The 18,123-nt window shown below is 39.4% G+C and overlaps 1 protein-coding gene across 1 annotated transcript in view; it reads left to right on the plus strand.

The window, feature by feature from the left end:
- fmnl1b (formin-like 1b) overlaps nt 1-15,282 on the plus strand; it is a 33,996-nt gene extending 18,714 nt beyond the window's left edge. The window contains exons 13-26 of the mRNA XM_055150572.1: nt 99-200; nt 605-848; nt 2,915-3,088; nt 3,235-3,359; nt 4,106-4,308; nt 4,510-4,744; nt 5,148-5,216; nt 5,304-5,384; nt 5,470-5,599; nt 6,107-6,270; nt 7,084-7,185; nt 7,396-7,479; nt 8,485-8,599; nt 13,555-15,282. Of these exons, the coding sequence (XP_055006547.1) occupies nt 99-200; nt 605-848; nt 2,915-3,088; nt 3,235-3,359; nt 4,106-4,308; nt 4,510-4,744; nt 5,148-5,216; nt 5,304-5,384; nt 5,470-5,599; nt 6,107-6,270; nt 7,084-7,185; nt 7,396-7,479; nt 8,485-8,599; nt 13,555-13,655 (1,929 nt within the window). The 3' untranslated portion in view covers nt 13,656-15,282. The remainder of the gene's footprint in view (nt 1-98; nt 201-604; nt 849-2,914; nt 3,089-3,234; nt 3,360-4,105; nt 4,309-4,509; nt 4,745-5,147; nt 5,217-5,303; nt 5,385-5,469; nt 5,600-6,106; nt 6,271-7,083; nt 7,186-7,395; nt 7,480-8,484; nt 8,600-13,554) is intronic.
- The last annotated feature ends 2,841 nt before the right edge of the window (nt 15,283-18,123 follow it).

The following is an 18,123-nucleotide window of genomic DNA, read 5'->3' on the forward strand; positions in this document are numbered from 1 at the left end:
GAGTGATTCTGCCATTAGTCATTTCTAACCACGACTACTACACACTGTATTAAATTATTGTTATAACATATTTATATTTTTTTATACATTTGTTACAGCTAAACACAAGGCTGCAAGAAAATGAAAAGGAAGCTACAGAGAAAGTGTCAGATCTTGAAAAGAAACTGATACAAGCCACGAAAGAAGTGGAACTCCTGAAGGTACACACATCTACTGTACTTTTACTTTTAATTACAATTGCATATTGTTAGTAGGGCTGCAAGATTAATCACAATCGAATCAAAATTGGAATGGAAATTGCAAAGGCTGCCATTTTTGAAGCACCATAATGTCGTCCACAAACAACTAAATCTCTGCTTTTATTTTGCATAAAACCTCTAACCCTGTAGTTATTATCTGTATAAACATTCTGTAATGTAATTTTTGTATTGGTTTATCAGTTCATATTTGAATCTTGTGTCAATTCTTCGGGATTCGTTGAAAATGTGAACTTAGAACAGAATCCAGAATCCAATCGCAGTGCTTGTCAGAAATACTGCAATTCTGTATTTTTTCCCAAATCAGTCAACTTGACCTGATAAAAAAACTGTTTCTTTTGTTTTAGGAAAGCCTCCGTGAGTCCTGTGCTCAGGTCAGCGCATTGCAGCAGCGTGAAAAGGAGAAAGAGCTTGAATGGGAGCGCGAGAGAGAGGCTGAGAGAGACAGGGACCAGTCCAATCAGGCGCTGAAGGATCTGGAGGTCAAAGTTCAAGCTCTGGCCGACCAGGGGCTCATCAGGATGGAGCGCTCCAAATCAGGACAACTGGACATTCAAGTGGTCCCAACAGTGCAACAGGTTATACAAAAAGGTATGTACTGTGGATATCAAACTCACACCAGGTACATCCATCCATCCATCCATTTTCGTCCGCTTATCCGGGGCCGGGTCGCGGGGGGAGCAGCCTAAGCAGGGACTCCCAGACTTTCTTCACCCCAGACACGTCCTCCAGCTCCTCCGGGGGGACCCCGAGGCGTTCCCAGGCTAGCCGAGAGACATAGTCCCTCCAGCGTGTCCTGGGTCTTCCCCGGGGCCTCCTCCCGGCGGGACATGCCCGGAACACCTCCCGAGGGAGGCGCCCAGGAGGCATCCGGAACAGATGCCCGAGCCACCTCAACTGGCTCCTCTCGACGTGGAGGAGCAGCGGCTCTACTCCGAGCTCCTCCCGTGTGACTGAGCTCCTCACCCTATCTCTAAGGGAGCGCCCAGCCACCCTGCGGAGGAAACTCATTTCGAGCGCTTGTATCCGCGATCTCGTCCTTTCGGTCACTACCCATAGCTCATGACCATAGGTGAGAGTAGGAACGAAGACTGACCGGTAAATCGAGAGCTTCGCCTTTCGACTCAGCTCCCTCTTCACCACAACGGTCCGATACAGCGACCGCATCACTGCCGAAGCTGCACCGATCCGCCTGTCAATCTCACGTTCCGTCCTTCCCTCACTCGTGAACAAGACCCCGAGATACTTGAACTCCTCCACTTGAGGCAAAGACTCCCCACCCACACGGAGAGGGCAAGCCACCTTTTTCCGGTCGAGAACCATGGCCTCGGACTTGGAAGAGCTGATCTTCATCCCAGCCGCTTCACACTCGGCTGCAAACCGCCCCAGTGCACACTGCAGGTCCTGGCTCGATGAAGCCAACAGAACAACATCGTCCGCAGCAGAGATGAAATCCTGTGGTCCCCGAACCGGACCCCCTCCGGCCCCTGACTGCGCCTAGAAATTCAATACAATGAACAGAACCGGTGACAAAGGGCAGCCCTGGCGGAGTCCAACATGCACCGGGAACAGGTCTGACTTACTGCCGGCAATGCGAACACAGCTCCTGCTCCGGTCATACAGGGACCGGACAGCCCTTAGCAAAGGGCCCCGGACCCCATACTCCCAGAGCACCCCCCACAGGACACCACGAGGGACATGGTCAAATGCCTTCTCCAGATCCACAAAACACATGTGGACTGGTTGGGCAAACTCCCATGAACCCACGAGCACCCTATGGAGAGTGTAGAGCTGGTCCAGTGTTCCACGGCCAGGACGAAAACCACACTGCTCCTCCTGAATCCGAGGTTCGACTATCGGCCCGATTCTCCTCTCCAGTACCCTGGCATAGACCTTACCGGGAAGGCTGAGAAGTGTGATCCCCCTATAGTTGGAACACACCCTCCGGTCCCCCTTCTTATACAGAGGGACCACCACCCCGGTTTGCCAGTCCAGAGGTACTGTCCCCGACCGCCACGCGATGTTGAAGAGGCGTGTCAGAGCCAAGACAGCCCCACAACATCCAGAGACTTCAGGTACTCAGGACGGATCTCATCCAACCCCGGAGCCTACAACTAAAGATAATATTTGTCTTCTCCTGGTACCAACAGATCTAAACCCAGACTATCAGGCCTATATTAGGTCTAAACATGGCCTAAAATGAGAGTAGTTCTAAATAATAATTAACCCAAAGGAGGACAAAAACATATAAAATGTATAATTTGCCTCTACATTAGACTGCAACTGAATACATGCACTGAGAATATGTGTTCTTTATACTAATTTTGAGTAACTAAATTAACATTTTTCATGTAATTTTTGCTTGGTTCTTCAAGCTATTAGTAGATACATTTTTCCTTTTCAAACAGAAATAAAGCAGTTTGTAATATTGTCATATTTTTTAACTAAAATATAATTAAACTTGGTGTTAAACTCAGTACTCAGATGGGACCATGTATCAGAAAACATTACAAAATACATTTAAATTCAGCTAGTCAGTTTTCTGTAACTAAATACATTTTCAAAGTAATCCTCCCAACACTGCACATCCATGTCCTACAGTTTGATGAACACTCATTTAAATGTTTTTTTTTTTTTACATATTTACTTCTTCATAGTTAAAGATGAGCCAGATGCTGGCATTACGGCACAGCCAACACCTCCTCCTCCTCCACCACCGCCCCCGCCTCCCCCTGTTGCACCCACACCCCCCTCTGCCCCGCCTCCTCCTCCACCACCAGCAGCACCTCCTGCACCACAGATGCCCCCTGCTGGAAGTTCACCGCTCACAGGTAATAATTACAGCTAAATAACTTGATAAATGTGAGTCTTTTTAAAATAAGATATTAAACAAATCTATTCTCAGTGCTTCTAATTCAACAGCCTTAAGTGTGTCTTGTTTTGTAAATTCCATATATGTTTGGGATGTCTGTTGTAGCCTTTAAGAAGAAGAGGACAATCCAGACCAAATACCGCATGCCACTGTTCAACTGGCAGGCCCTCAAGTCCAACCAAGTGGCAGGCACGATCTTTAATGAGCTGGATGACGAGAGTGTCTTAGAGGTATTATATATATAATGTAAACTGTATATTTTGACAAATACACCACAGGATGTAAGTGATCAGTTTTGACAACATTATTATGTGATACAGAGAAGTAGTAAGAGTTGTTGCATGTGTTATAATGTACTGTCTGTATGTTACTATGTTCTTTGTGCTGTAGGGCTGTAGACATTTATATCATTAATCCGTCGATGGTGTCTTAGTCGACCAAAATTTCTATTAGTTGATTAATTATTCTTTTTAGATTTATATCGGATCACATCAGTTAGCTGAAGATTTGGAAGTATTATCTACCTTTTTACATATGAAAAATAATTAATAATAGTGGCAATACAGTGTTGCCATGTACTGCTGGACCACTCTTTCTTTATTTTTTTGCTTGTAATTATTAATAACAGTTATTAACAACTTTATGCCATAAATATATATATATATATATAGTATATATATATATATATATATATATATATATATATATATATATATATATATATATATATATATATATTTTAATCACAATCTTAATTTCCTTTCATTTTGACATCTTTGTTCAGATGATCTATTATGCCCCCTTTTTAGTCGACTAAACAATCAAAAGGACATGTCTGTCTGAATTTCTTTAGTCGACCACAGCCCTATGTATGTCCCCATTTGTCCTTCTGCTGTTTGTATGCCGTGATGAACCAAAGAGGAACTTCGATAGACAATAAAAATATTCTATTCTAATTCTTTGTCTTCATGTTTAGGAGCTGAACATGGCTGCCTTTGAAGAGCAGTTCAAGACCAAAGCTCAGGCTTCCCCTGCAGAGGTCGGCACCCTGAGGATGAAACTGGCCCACAAGACTCCCAGTAAAGTGTGCCTAATGGAGCCAAACCGGGCCAAAAACCTGGCCATTACTTTACGAAAGGAGGGCATGGCGGCATCGGACATTTGCTGCGCAATAGAAACGTACGGTATACCTCAGACAGAGGTGCCATTATTAAAATACAAAAGTTTATGGAGCCAATCATTTTGGATTTTTTTTTTTCAAAAACAGTAAATCTCCCTTAGAGTTCTATAGGCCCTTGTTCACCATCTGAGATTACATTTTAGAGCATGAACACAACCTATTCACTGTACTGTGTGTCTGATGTTTCCTTGTGCCTTCAGTTACAACCAGAAAGCCCTCAGTTTGGATTTCCTGGAGTTATTGGAGCGTTTCATTCCCACTGAGTACGAGATGAAGCTCATTCATAACTATGAGTGCGAGGGCAGGCCCCTGGACGAGCTCAGTGAGGAGGACCGCTTCATGGTGCGATTCGGAAAAATCCCCCGACTGGCACAGCGCATCAGCACACTCACCTTTATGGGCAATTTCACAGACAGTGTCCAGCTCATTCAGCCTGTAAGTATGCAGGGATATTGAAATAATCAATACAAAAGAAGTCTTTAAGATTAATCACGACTGAATCAAAATCACAATTTGAATGGACACTATTAGTAAATAGTAAAAGGTTTTGAAGTACCATTTCCTCCACAAGCAACAAAATATCAGGTTTTATTCTGCATAAAACAGCTAAATCTGTAGTTTAGATCAGTACAAATATGTTCTGAAATGGGATTTCTGTAATAGTTTGTCAGTTCATCTTTTGGAAATTCTTCTGGGCTCAATTAAAATCACATTTGCAATGCTTATCAGAGAAAAACAAACAAAAAAACAGCAACCCTAATCAAAGAAAAAAAAATACCATGAAAGGAATACTAAAATATATGTAAAAACATTCAATAAAATGTATTTATTTTTGCAGCAAATTGATGCTATAATTGCTGCATCTATGTCAATCAAATCATCAGCCAAACTCAAGAAAATCCTAGAGGTAATACAATTTTTTATTTTTATTTTTTGCAATTTTGGCATGCATGCATTGAGCTAAGTACTAGTATAACTATTTTTGTCGCTTTAGATCATTTTAGCATTTGGAAACTACATGAACAGCAGTAAACGAGGGGCAGCATATGGCTTTAGACTGCAGAGCTTAGACCTGGTATGAGTTTATTTGCTCATTTGTAAAACTGCTACATTTTTTGTAACTTTTACTATGACTTTAATGTTGCTGTTTATATTCTAAGCTATTAGAGACCAAATCGACGGACCGTAGACAGACTCTGCTTCACTTCATAGTCAACATCATTCAGGAGAAGTATCCGGCACTTAACTCATTTTATACAGAACTACACTTCCTGGACAAAGCTGCTTTGGGTGAGAATAATGTTCAATTCATGACAGTTACATTGTAAAGAATCACACTCTTTATCTCTAATTTCACATGTTAATTAATAGAAAATATTTACCCTACTACTTACTAGTGAAAATAGGCAGTTCAAGGATAAATGTCTGAACAATTAAGAATTTATATAAAATTAAATACATCAACAATGTATTTAGCTCAAATGGTAAGTCACTGGACTTTCACATGGGTGACCTGGGGTTGAATCCCCCCCCTGATGGGGGGGGCAATGAGCTAACCAGTGTGGACCCTAAATAAATAAATAAATAAATAAATAAATAAATAAATATATATATATATATAATATATATATATATATATATATATATATATATATATATATTTATATTTATATTTATATTTATATTTATATATATATATATAAAAGCACAACTGTATTTTCCACACAAACGAAATAATTCAGCTATAAAAATCTTACAAAGAAGTATTTTCCTAATCATGTGTATTATTTGTCACAGTTTCTTTGGACAGTATCCTGCAGGACGTGCGGGCTCTGGAGCGGGGCATGGAGGTGACCAAGAGGGAGTACTCAGTGGAACAGGACAACCCCGTCCTACAGGCCTTTGTCAAGAGTAACTCTGACCTCCTGGATTCTATTGTCGCCGATGGAAAAAAGGCACAGGTTAGAGCAATGAATGAATGAATATTTATTTTGATGCATGACGATCCCCTTCCCATTACCCCATATGCAATGCAGAATCAGAATCATACATTTTTACTCATTGTTTTATGGTCCCATATTCCTTTATTCCTCTGATGCATGTGATGCTCTTTCCTCATCACAAACTTAGAGCTGTGTTTTGTTTGGATTTAGGCTGAGTTCTTCTCTCAAACAGAAAACACTGTTCCACCTTGTAATGTCAAGATACAGGAATACAGGAAGTGTTTTTAACTCCATACACCCTCACTAGAAACAGTTGGATAATTTTAGCTCTGGAATTGCCTCTACTTCACAAAAGGTAAAAGGAGCTTTTAACTTGAAATCTACCGCTTCATGACATCACAAGGTGGAACAGAGCATTTTCAGTTTTGGAAATATAGACTAATAACAAAATTCTAACATGGCTTAAAGGTCACAAGAGTCAAGTTTGCAAAATATTGGACCTGTAACACTTGTATCTTGCAGCCTGTAAACCACTTAGTAATTCTTTGTTTAAGGGGTGAAACACAAAAAGTGCATGTGTTTTTTGTTGTTTTTAAAGTTATAGTTTCACAAAAAAAACTGTTTGTCAGCCTATAATTTTTCATTTATAAAACTTGCTTGAATCCTTTCTCGTTTTTCATAATGTAAAAAGTGTTAATTTACTAGCCCAATGATGAGATATTTGGAGTACTTAATGCGTGCTTAAGTCCCAATCATGTTTTGCCTAATCTGAGCACGTAATACAGCCTTTTCAGAATCCTTTAACTGATTCATTGTATCTGTATTATTTAGGATGTGTACGACTCAGCAGTGGAGTATTTTGGAGAAAACCCCAAAACGATGCCGCCTGCGATGTTCTTTCCTCTTTTCGTACGCTTCATCAAGGCATACAAGGTCAGATCAGAGTCATTTATTGATTTCCTAATTCAATGAACTGTCACATCAGATATGCGCCTCACTGCTAATGGGGAAGAGCTTTTACTGTTTAAACAGGAGGGCGCTGGGACTGGCATCACAAGTCTCTCCGACCTTCAAATGTAAACAAACTTAAAACTCAGCATTTTTACCATTTGTGTATTTTTTCTTTTTTTTTTAATTCAACAGCAAGCCGAGCAGGAGAATGAACAGAGGAAGAGGAAAGTCAACACTGAACCTCCGCTAACCTCACCCAAACCTGACATCAACAAGGTACAGGGAAGAGACTCGGGCTGTAGGCCTGTGGTCGTTTAGTTGATAAATTTGTAGGCCTATTTCTAGTTCTCTGTCTGTTTTTGCATGTAGTTTGGGTCAGATATATAGAAACGTTAGAGAACCTTTGCCACGCCCATTTTTAGTCGATTAACAGATCGGCAGAACTTGTCTTTAGTCCACCAAGAATTCCTTTAGTCGATTCTTGCCCTAAGAAGGAACAGTGGATATGATTTTCAGGTCTTATAAACTGGACCTACTTAATTAATTACATCATTCAACAATATGTTTAAATGTCAAAAAACATTTATTATGATTTAAGAAGCTAAATTTGTCTTGGCATCCTTACTAAATGGCTTGTAAGAATGTCAAAGTTAATCAGTTAATTGTAATCATAACAAAATCATTGAAATGGTCAAAGAATAATTGTGAGTTTTCTTTTTTCCAACTTTGTTTATTGTATTTTTTTAATTCATTGTGAGATTTTTTGAGCAAAAACTATTGCAATTAGTTTTAGTTCAAAAGGCTAACTGAAATGTAAAGTGCCTTTTCATTCACAAAGATTTTTATAAGGGTGGTCATATACTAGAAGACAGAGGTGGGACTTGCAAGTCGTGACTTGAACTCGAGTCAGACTCTTAAAAGTCATTTAAATGCCAAAAATTTTAGCTATATTTGGTACTTTGATTGAAAGACTTGAAATGACTTGAAGCTCAAAGCAGATGACTTGGACTTCAGTTGGACTTACGAGCCAGTGACTCGAGACTTGACTTGGACTTGCCTGTATTTGACTTGGGACTTGACTCGGACTTGAGGTCAAAGACTTGAGACTTATTTGAGACTTGCAAAACAAAGCCTTGGTCCCACCTCTGCTAGTAGAATTACTTGATTAAAACTGGGATGATTCTTACATTGCTATTTGCTAAACCACCTCTAACATCACAACATCAATATCATAACAGAGTAAACGTTCAGATGTTTAAACTCTTTCTGGTGTGATCGCAGGTGACCTTGATGCCAAAGCTCCCGCAGATGGACCTGATCGCAGAACTGAAGAAAAGGCAGACTACTCCTTTAGTGAGAGAGGGGAAGGATGGAGCCATCGAAGACATCATCACAGGTACGTGCACATTTTTACTGATTTCAAAGTATAACTCATATACAGGGCAGTAGACGGGGGGACAAGGGTGTCTGTTGTCCTGGGCCGCAGGGTTTTAGGGGTCCAGAATTGGACCATCTTCCTATTAATTTATATTAGCTGGAGGCCCATGTGAGTCTTCATGCCCCGGGCCCCCAAATTTCTGTTGACATGCCTGCTCATGTATGTAAAAATACATACATGTATTGATGAATATGATATAATGATTTTTACTCAATACATGTTTTACCTTGAACTGACTTCCACTGACTTCACTTTGCCATCATGTTCTGTTTTATGAAAAAAACAAAACAAAAAGTGCATTGTGGTCCCTTATATAAATAATAATAGCAATTCTCATAATCCTTTTATCTATTTACGTTTCCATTATTGGCAGCGTTCCTTAAAATGTTCTTTAATCTTCTTTGTCCTTCAGTTCTTCCTTTTCAAACACACGTTAATCTCATATAGAAACTCCCAGTTCTATTTTCTTCTTACAGTCTTGTCTTTTCTCTTTGTCCTTGCTTTATTTCACTCTATTTTCCCCTCTCCCTCCATCTCTCTTTCTCTCTCTCTCTGGTGCAGCTCTTAAGTCTGTCCCCTTCACGGCTCGCTCTGGCAAACGCTCGTCTCGTCTTCTCTGTGACTCTGTCTTCACTGAGGACAGCCCTCCCTAAACCAGCGGGTACACTGCGCATGTCCCTTTCTTTATCATTCTGCACCAGCTATGTATGTCAACTAAAGCAATACATCAAACTAGAATAACTGCTGTGTACTGGTGATGGATGATTGCTGAAGAAAATATAGGCAATAACAATAAATAAGGAACTATTGTTACTTATTGTTAAATGAATCCGTGTATCATTCGTTCATTCATTTCAAAGTAAAACCAAATATAAGAAAACAAAAAAAACTACTATTTTCTTCATTATTTGTGGCCAAAACCAAAGGTTTTCGATTTTGGTTTAAATGAATAATGGAAAAAACAGATAACGGCCGTTTCCCGTTTCCGTGACTTAAACTGGGATGCCAGACTGAACCCGGACTGAACCAGGACATAAACAGGCTTAAACCAGGACTAAACAGTTTTCAGTTCTGGTCTGGTCCCAGTCTCAGTCCCGGTCTGGTCCTGGTCTGGTCCTAGTCTCAGTCCCGGTCTCAGTCCCGGTCTGGTCCTGGTCTGGTCCCAGCCTCAGTCCCGGTCTCAGTCCCGGTCTGGTCCTGGTCTCAGTCCCGCTCTGGTCCTGGTCTGGTCCCAGCCTCAATCCTGGTCTCAGTCCTGGTCTCAGTCCTGGTCTCAGTACTGGTCTCAGTACTGGTCTCAGTCTCGGTCTCAGTCCCGGTCTGGTTCTGGTCTGGTCCTGGACCTGGTTTAGTCCTGGTTCAGGATGGTGCAAAAGTCTGGCATCTCAGTTGAAGTCATTATTCATTTAAACACAAAATCGAAAAATTATAAAAACAAATCGTTATCTGTTTTAATTTTGGTTTTGGTTTCTTATTTTTGGTGTTACATTGAAAAATTAATAAATGAATGATAAACGGATTTAAATGGTGCATGTTGTGCTATTTTGTGATCTATGTTATAATGTGTCCTCATCACAAACATACACGGAGTTGTGTTTTGTTTCATTCACACATTTAACACACACACCTTTCTTCTCTCCAACATTAAACACTTCCTCCTTGTTATGTCATATTGTAAAACAGGAAGTGCTCCACTATGTTTTAAAACTCCATACACCTTCACTAGAATCATTTGGACATTTCAGCTTCTCTACTGAAAAAAAGGTAGAACATCACAAGAGGGAACAGAGCATTAAAACGTAAACATGTAGTTCGTTTTCATCTATAATGAGTCATATACATTATTTTTTCAATCCTCTACACCTTAAATCTTACCATAATACAAAAAATAACAGTTACCCACTAGTACAAAGAAAAATGACCCACAATTAATACTGACTCCACCAAAATATTCCCTCCATATAACTATTTTACAAGGATCAAGGGAACACATATTTCTCTAAAGTCTTTTTCACACCTAATTAACCTTTATAGCCAATATAAACCACAGATGTTAAGTGAAAATGAGCAATTAGGTTAAGTCACCATTTTTATTCATGGGCTTTAGCGTCCTGTTATAGGTGACATTTGAAGGACTTTTTATCGTTCAAAAAATACAAAAAATATTTGGAGACAACCAATAATGAATGAATCCCATCTATGTTATAATGTTGTTTCCTCGTCACAAACAGACCTGGAGTTGTGTTTTGTTTCATTCACACATGTTCAACACACACACCCTGCTTATTTAGGCTGAGTTCCTCTCTCAAACAGAAAACTCTTCCACCTTGTGATGTCATGTGGTAATACAGGAGGTGCTCCACTATGTTTTTAAACTCTATACACCTTCACTAGAATCATTTTGTCATTTCAGCTTCGGAATTACTCATCTCTACTCAGTGTTGGGAAGGTTACTTTTAAAATGTATTCCCCTACAGATTACAGATTACTTACCCCAAAATGTAGTTTGTAACGTAATCCATTAAATTACTTAAAGTGAGTGATGTAATCTGAATACTTTGGATTACTTGATTTGCTGTAGAGAAGCAAAGGCTAGGAAATCATAACCTAAGATGTTTTGTCTGCTAAAAGACAATGAAACGCCCAGACTTTACTCAACCAAATTAAAAATATTATTGATAGAAGAGGAGGAGACATGGTCCAAGCAGCATGATTTAGTCCTGTTAAATCCTGTTTTAGTCCTGTTTTAATCCAGTTTTAGTCCTGGTTTAGACCTGGTTTAGACCTGGTTTAGTCCTGATTTAGACCTGTTTTAGTCCTGGTTTAGTCCTGGTTTAGTCCTGGTTTAGACCTGTTTTAGTCCTGGTTTAGTCCTGGTTTAGACCTGGTTTAGTCCTGGTGTAGTTCTGGTTTAGTCCTGGTTTAGTCCTGGTTTAGACCTGGTTTAGTCCTGGTTTAGACCTGGTTTAGTCCTGGTTTAGACCTAGTTTAGTCCTGATTTAGATCTGGTTTAGACTTGTTTTAGTCCTGGTTTAGACCTGGTTTGGTCCTGGTTTAGACCTGGTTTAGTCCTGGTTTAGACTTGGTTTAGACCTGGTTTAATCCTGGTTTAGTCCTGGTTTAGTCCTGGTTTAGACCTGGTTTTAGTCCTGGTTTAGTCCTGGTTTAGACCTGGTTTAGTCCTGGTTTAGTCCTGGTTTAGACCTGGTTTAGTCCTGGTTTAGACCTGGTTTAGACCTGGTTTAGTCCTGGTTTAGTCCTGGTTTAGACCTGGTTTAGTCCTGGTTTAGACCTGGTTTAGACCTGGTTTAGTCCTGGTTTAGTCCTGGTTTAGCCCAAAATGTGAAAACAGGAAAATACCGCCATGTAATCCATTTATTCCAACAAAGTAACTGTAATCCAGTTACCACTCATTGAAACAGTAACTGTAACTGAATACAGTTACTCATAATTTGTACTCTGACTACGTAACTCTGGTTACATGTAATCTGTTACTCCCCAACACTGGCTTTACTGAACAAAACGTAAATTGTAGCTGTTACATTGAAAACTAGAAAAGCACTCAGAGAGTACAGACCTCCGCCAAGGACTACCCCCATTTTTTTATATAAATTGTGATAAAATCAGTCTTCTGGATCAGATCCGGATCAGCCTTTGGAATATGAAAGAGGATCCCATTGTCCATCCCTGAGTCAAATTTCATGGGGTTTGGTCAATAATTAACCGAGATATTGAGAAACTAAATTTTTGGCCCCATTTACCACAATGTTAACAAAAATTTCAAAGTGATCCAGAATCCAGGATTTCTTCCGGATCACCCCCAAAATGAAATCAGTTCTTCCTTTTCACATTTCCAACAAATCCTGAAAATTTCATCAAAATCGGTCCATAACTTTTTGAGTTATGTTGCTAACAGACAAACAAACAAACAAACAAACAGACAAACGCCGGCAAAAACATAACCTCCTTAGCGGAGGTAACTACAGCTTCATGACATCACAAGGTGGAACAGAGCATTTTGAGATGTAGACAGGCTAATAACAGATGTTTTTGGTGAGGTAACAACATCCTCACATGGTTGAAAGCTCATGAGAGTAAATTTTGCACAATATAGGAACTTTTATAAACATGCACTTGCCATAAATAAATGAAAAAAAAAAAAAAGTTAGCATCTATAATGAGTCATAAGAGTTATTTTTTCAGTCCTCTACAGCTCAAATCTTACTATAATAATAATATAAAAAAAGAGTTACCCTCTAGTACAAAGAAAAATGACCCACAATAAATACTGACCCCACCAAAATATTGTTCCATCTATCACGTATTGAACGATGGTGACGGGCCTAGTACTGGTGTGATTTCATCCATAAAACAAAGGAGGAACGAGGGAGCACATATTTCTCTAAAGTCTTTTTCACACATAATTAACAACCTTTATAGCAAATAAAAAACACACATATTAACCTAATTTCTCATTTAAATCACGATTTCTATTCATGTATTTTAGTGTCCTGTTATAGGCAGCATTTTAAGGACTTTTTGCACTTAAAAGATATATTTTGTTTTCAGTTGTCATTTGCTCTGGGTGCAGTGTTCCCAGTTTTTATCATTCTGAAACAATGGATAAGTTTTTAATTTTTTCAAAAAATATAGGGAGATAAGATGCCAATAATGAATAAATGCAGGCTTGATATAACATGTATACATTGTTAGATTTTATAATAGTCCTCACCCATTCTCCTATGTGACCAACTTTATAAAATCAACATACTGAGGTTTATATATAGATTGAATTGAAATCACAATGATGTCCTTTTAGTTGTTACAATATCGCAATCTGAATAATCATGTTTATTAATTAACCAAAGAATCTTCCCTACCTACAGTATGTGTTTTTGCTTCTTACCTTTTAGACCTCAGAAACCAGCCGTACAGGAGGGCGGATGGGGGACGACGCAGCGCCAAGTGGAAACCAGGGCAACAGCTTCAAGTCTCTTCAGACATCTCACTCTAACTACACTATATACAAGCTATATATTCAATCTTATATGCTACAGAATACGCAAGACTGAACCATACAGTAGTCTAGGTGGGACCCAGCATTTCAAGTCTAGCATGCCTCTTGCACGTTGTTGAATGCAGAGGTGAAAATGCATGCACTTAACACTATACTGAACAACAGCATGACAGTCAAATCTTGCCACAATCTTTTCTGAGAGTGTTACTATAGTTTTTCCACTAGCTTCTTTTTTTTTTTTTTTTTAGAAGCACTCATGTTATTAAAATGAATATTGCGTTGTTAATGACAGAGAATGATAAATGAGTTAATAAAGACAATTATGTAAAATAGAAAAAGATGTGATTGCCAAGGTCCACTCTAAGAAAAAAGCCCTATTTCTCTGATGAAAAATGATTCTATGAATTATCAGTTTCTGCTCTCAAAACCCTGATCATGCTGAAGATTTGTATGATATAAATTATTTTTAATACTGAAGAGATAGCTACTTTGCTTCTGCATTTCAAGAAATAAATGTTTTATACAGTTTTTGCTTTTGTCTGTGGCTTGTCACACTGCTGTAGCTTAAAGTTGTACTACGTAATTTTTCTAGTGAAGTTCCGCCGTCTGCTTGTCTCCATGGAAATCTTATTGATTTGGATTGATTTAAAGGTTTTTTAAGCAATACAGGAGAACATTCCAGACTCAGCGATATAATATTATAGTGTATCCCATAAACAGACACCACCGCCAAAATGTACAATACAAAAAATAACAAATATTTTCCAAAGAAGTCTCTTGAGGCGTATCCTCTTTATTTAACATGTTTAAACCACAATGGCACAACTGCACATTTTTTTTAATATGTGTTTTATGGAAAATAATAATCTCGGCTTTTTGGAAAACTAAGGCTCTGTTTTTTCTACCGTCTGTTTATTTCATTATTTTTATCAGTTGATGACAGATGTGAACCCCATCAGTCTAAACCAGGGGTCTCAAACTTGCAGTCAGCGGCCCAAATGTGGCACCTGAGGTTATTTCTACTCGCCTGCAAGACAATTTCTAATTTCTTTTAATAGAGGCCTGCCAATAAAAGACAATTTGAGCTACATTTCCCATAATGTATTGCTTCTTGTAGCATCAATTTGACCCTTTCCCTGCTGCAAGACAACAAACAGCAGCACAGAGTGAGAGGGGCAGACAGCACTTCTACACAGACTTTCAAACTTACTTTCAAACTAACCAAGGAATGGACACAAAACATGTGTTTTGTGAGAATAGAAGCTTCATAAACAGGCCCGAGTGACTGTCAAAGCCAGCGGAGCAGTCTCATGAGCTAAGGCTACAGTAGCTGTGGAGAGAAGTAGTTTGGCACTGTATTGTACATCACATGAGCAGTACTATCTACTCATTACTACTTTGTTGCCAAAGTGTCTTTGCAGAAGTGAAGACTGACCCTGGTGTTCTGTTTGAAAATATGTTTGAATATGTATGAACTGAAAACAACACAGAGACACGTTAGGATTTGGAATTCTGCTTAAAACCTGTAATAAATCATGAATATTATTAATTAGCATATTATTTTCTTAACTCCATGAAGGTCTCTGACTTATGGATGCCCATTGCTATCAGTAAATAAAAAATAAAAGCCTCACAGAAAGTCATAATTGAGTTTTAAGATCATATATTTTTTTAAATTCATAACTCTCTCTCTGTCTCTCTCTCCATCTCTCTTTCTTTCTTTCTCTCTCCACCTGTTCTGTCCTGTCCTCTCCTTTTTTCTCCCCTCCTTGAGTCGTCACCTTACCGTGGTGGAGGGGTTTCAGTGCCTGAATGATCCCAGGAGCTGTGGTGGGGGACGGGTCAGAGCAGCTCTTCTCTCCCTCTCATCTTTCTGCTTTTGCTCCCTCTCTCTTCTCTCTCTCAATATCTCTCTTCTCCCTCTCCCTCTCTCTCCCTTTCTTTCCCTCTTATCTCTCTCCTATTCTCTCCTCCTATTTCTCTCGATCCAACACTAGGGGGATATTCCATCGAAGTTACTCCTCCTCTCCTGTTCTCCCCCTTCTCTCCTGTTCTCTTCCTCCTCTTCCGGTCGCTCCGTGGACATGTGGATCTTACCTGTAACGGAACTCTTCTCATGTACAGAACAAGAAACGACAAAATCCAGGTCGACGTGTTTGCAGTTTGACAGAGAGCGAGAGATGAGGGGATGAAGAGAGAGAGACCCCCTGTTGAAGACCTCTGCCATAAATAAAATCTTAAACTGGACTTGGTGATTTTCATTCTTTATTCACTTTGAAGACATGACCTGGAACCAGAGAGTGACTAGAGTTAATGTTTATATTTTTCACTACTCTACACTAGTACAGTATGAGATCAGCTTAAGTATAAGGAGTCATTGATTTTCATGCTAATAATCACATGGGCAATATGTTTTAGAACTGGGATTGTGTTCACTATGTTGAAATTTGAAGTGTCTGGGCTAGAAAAGAGCACAAGTTAAATTCATCTGAACACAGAAATCTGATATCAGCAGTTCCAGTCCTTCCATTCCTGTTCTATCAATGTGTTTACGTGAAGTCTAGTGCAATAGAATTTTATACACAGGGTTAAATACTGTGGGCTGGTTTAGACAACTTGAAACAGGACTAAACCAGATCTAAACCAGGACTAAACCAGGTCGAAACAAAGACTAAACCAGGTCTAAACCAGGACTACACCTTTACTAAACCAGGACTAAACCACGTTTAAACCAGGACTAAACCAGGTCTAAATAATGACTAAACCAGGTCTAAACAAGGATTAAACCAGGACTACACCAGTTCTAAACCAGGACTAAACCAGGTCTAAATAAGGACTAAACCAGGACTAAACCAGGTCTAAATAAGGCCTAAACCAGGACTAAACCAGGTCTAAACAAGGATTAAACCAGGTCTAGACCAGGTCTAAATAAGGTCTAAACCAGGTCTAAATAAGGACTAAACCAGGACTACACCATGTCTAAACCAGGACTAAATCAGGACTAAACTAGGACTACACCAGGACCAGTAAAAGTATGTTTTTTCAGTAGGTTTGAGAAATAAAGACATCAGTAATAGTATAAATACAAGATATATTTGTTGAATACAGTGGAACATAGCAGTAGTAGTAGTAATTGTAGTAGCAGAAGTAGTAGTTAGTAGTAGTAGTCTTAATAGAAGTTGTTGTAGTAGTAGCAGTAGTACCCTAGTAGTTATAGTACTTACAGTAGGAGGAGTAGCCTCCATGGCGATAAGCTTGGCCACATCACTAGACCAAGTTACAGGCCAGATCTGAGAAGTGGAAGCACTCACAGTAAAAATACATGTTTTTGCAGTAGTTTTGAGAAATAAAAACATCTGTAATAGAAACACAAGATATATTTGTTTAATTCCAATCTGGTAAGACAAAGCAATAACATCACCATGGAGATAAGCAGATGCCAGATCCTGCTTCATAAAAGTTACACAATGCAAATTATTATGTGCATGTGGAAATGCGGAAAGACTAAACACACACACACAGTTTTGGCTCAAATCTTCTCAGGACACTGGTAAAGACGCACACAAACATGGAGAGTTCAACTACTTTCTCATCAAAACCCTGGTTCCTCTATACATCAGAGGATGACGCCCACCTCTACAATGAGGACTTTGACCTGGAAGCTCTGCTCTGCCCCACACAAATGGGGCACGTTTCAGAGCAGAAGGTGTCTCCCAACATCCAGGATTTCTTAAGACCTGAGAAAAGAAGTCTCGTCCACTTCCACCCCTGGAGGACATCGCTCTGGTCAGGGAGCTGCAAGAAGAGCTGGAGCAGACAAGGGCCAAGCTTGCAGATCAGGTCCAAAGAAGCTTTATTTTGGACTGCAAGCTTAAGACTGAGGAGAAGATGGGCAAAGAAAATGCCTTGGAGTTCACTGCTACTTTCCTGAAGAAGGACAAAGTATTTATGTAGGACAATAGGTGTCAATAACCAGACTGAGAAAATGAGACAAATTACTTTTAATTAACGTGTTCTGAAAGGAGTTTGGATTCAGCCAGTGGTGTAAAACTCCAGTCTGTTGTAAAACACCAACACAAATCCAAACTCCATGGAGATGGTTCTGGAAGTACATTCCAAAAAAAAAAAAAAATCTCTAGAACACTGAACATGCATTCTTACTATGAGCAGGGTCACCTCTCCAGAGATCTGCCCTGTAACTTAGCCTGGTGGGTGTACCTACTTATCTCCATGGAGAAGGATATATAAATGTCATGTCATCTCCATGGAAACAAGCTGGTGGCAGCACTAGAAAAGTTACGTAGTGCATCTTTTAACAATTGACTTGGTTGGACCATACTTAACTGTTTATTGCGAGTATTTACAGATGGGGACTTTCTTGCTCTGATTTACAGTATAACACATTCATTAATACACCAAGTACTTCTTGTCATGTTAGCATTACACACAGATTAACCTATGAGGA

This window comes from Boleophthalmus pectinirostris, unplaced genomic scaffold (genome assembly GCF_026225935.1).
Source record: "Boleophthalmus pectinirostris isolate CB_2022bp ecotype Guang Dong unplaced genomic scaffold, ASM2622593v1 HiC_scaffold_14, whole genome shotgun sequence".
Lineage (NCBI taxonomy): Eukaryota > Metazoa > Chordata > Actinopteri > Gobiiformes > Gobiidae > Boleophthalmus > Boleophthalmus pectinirostris.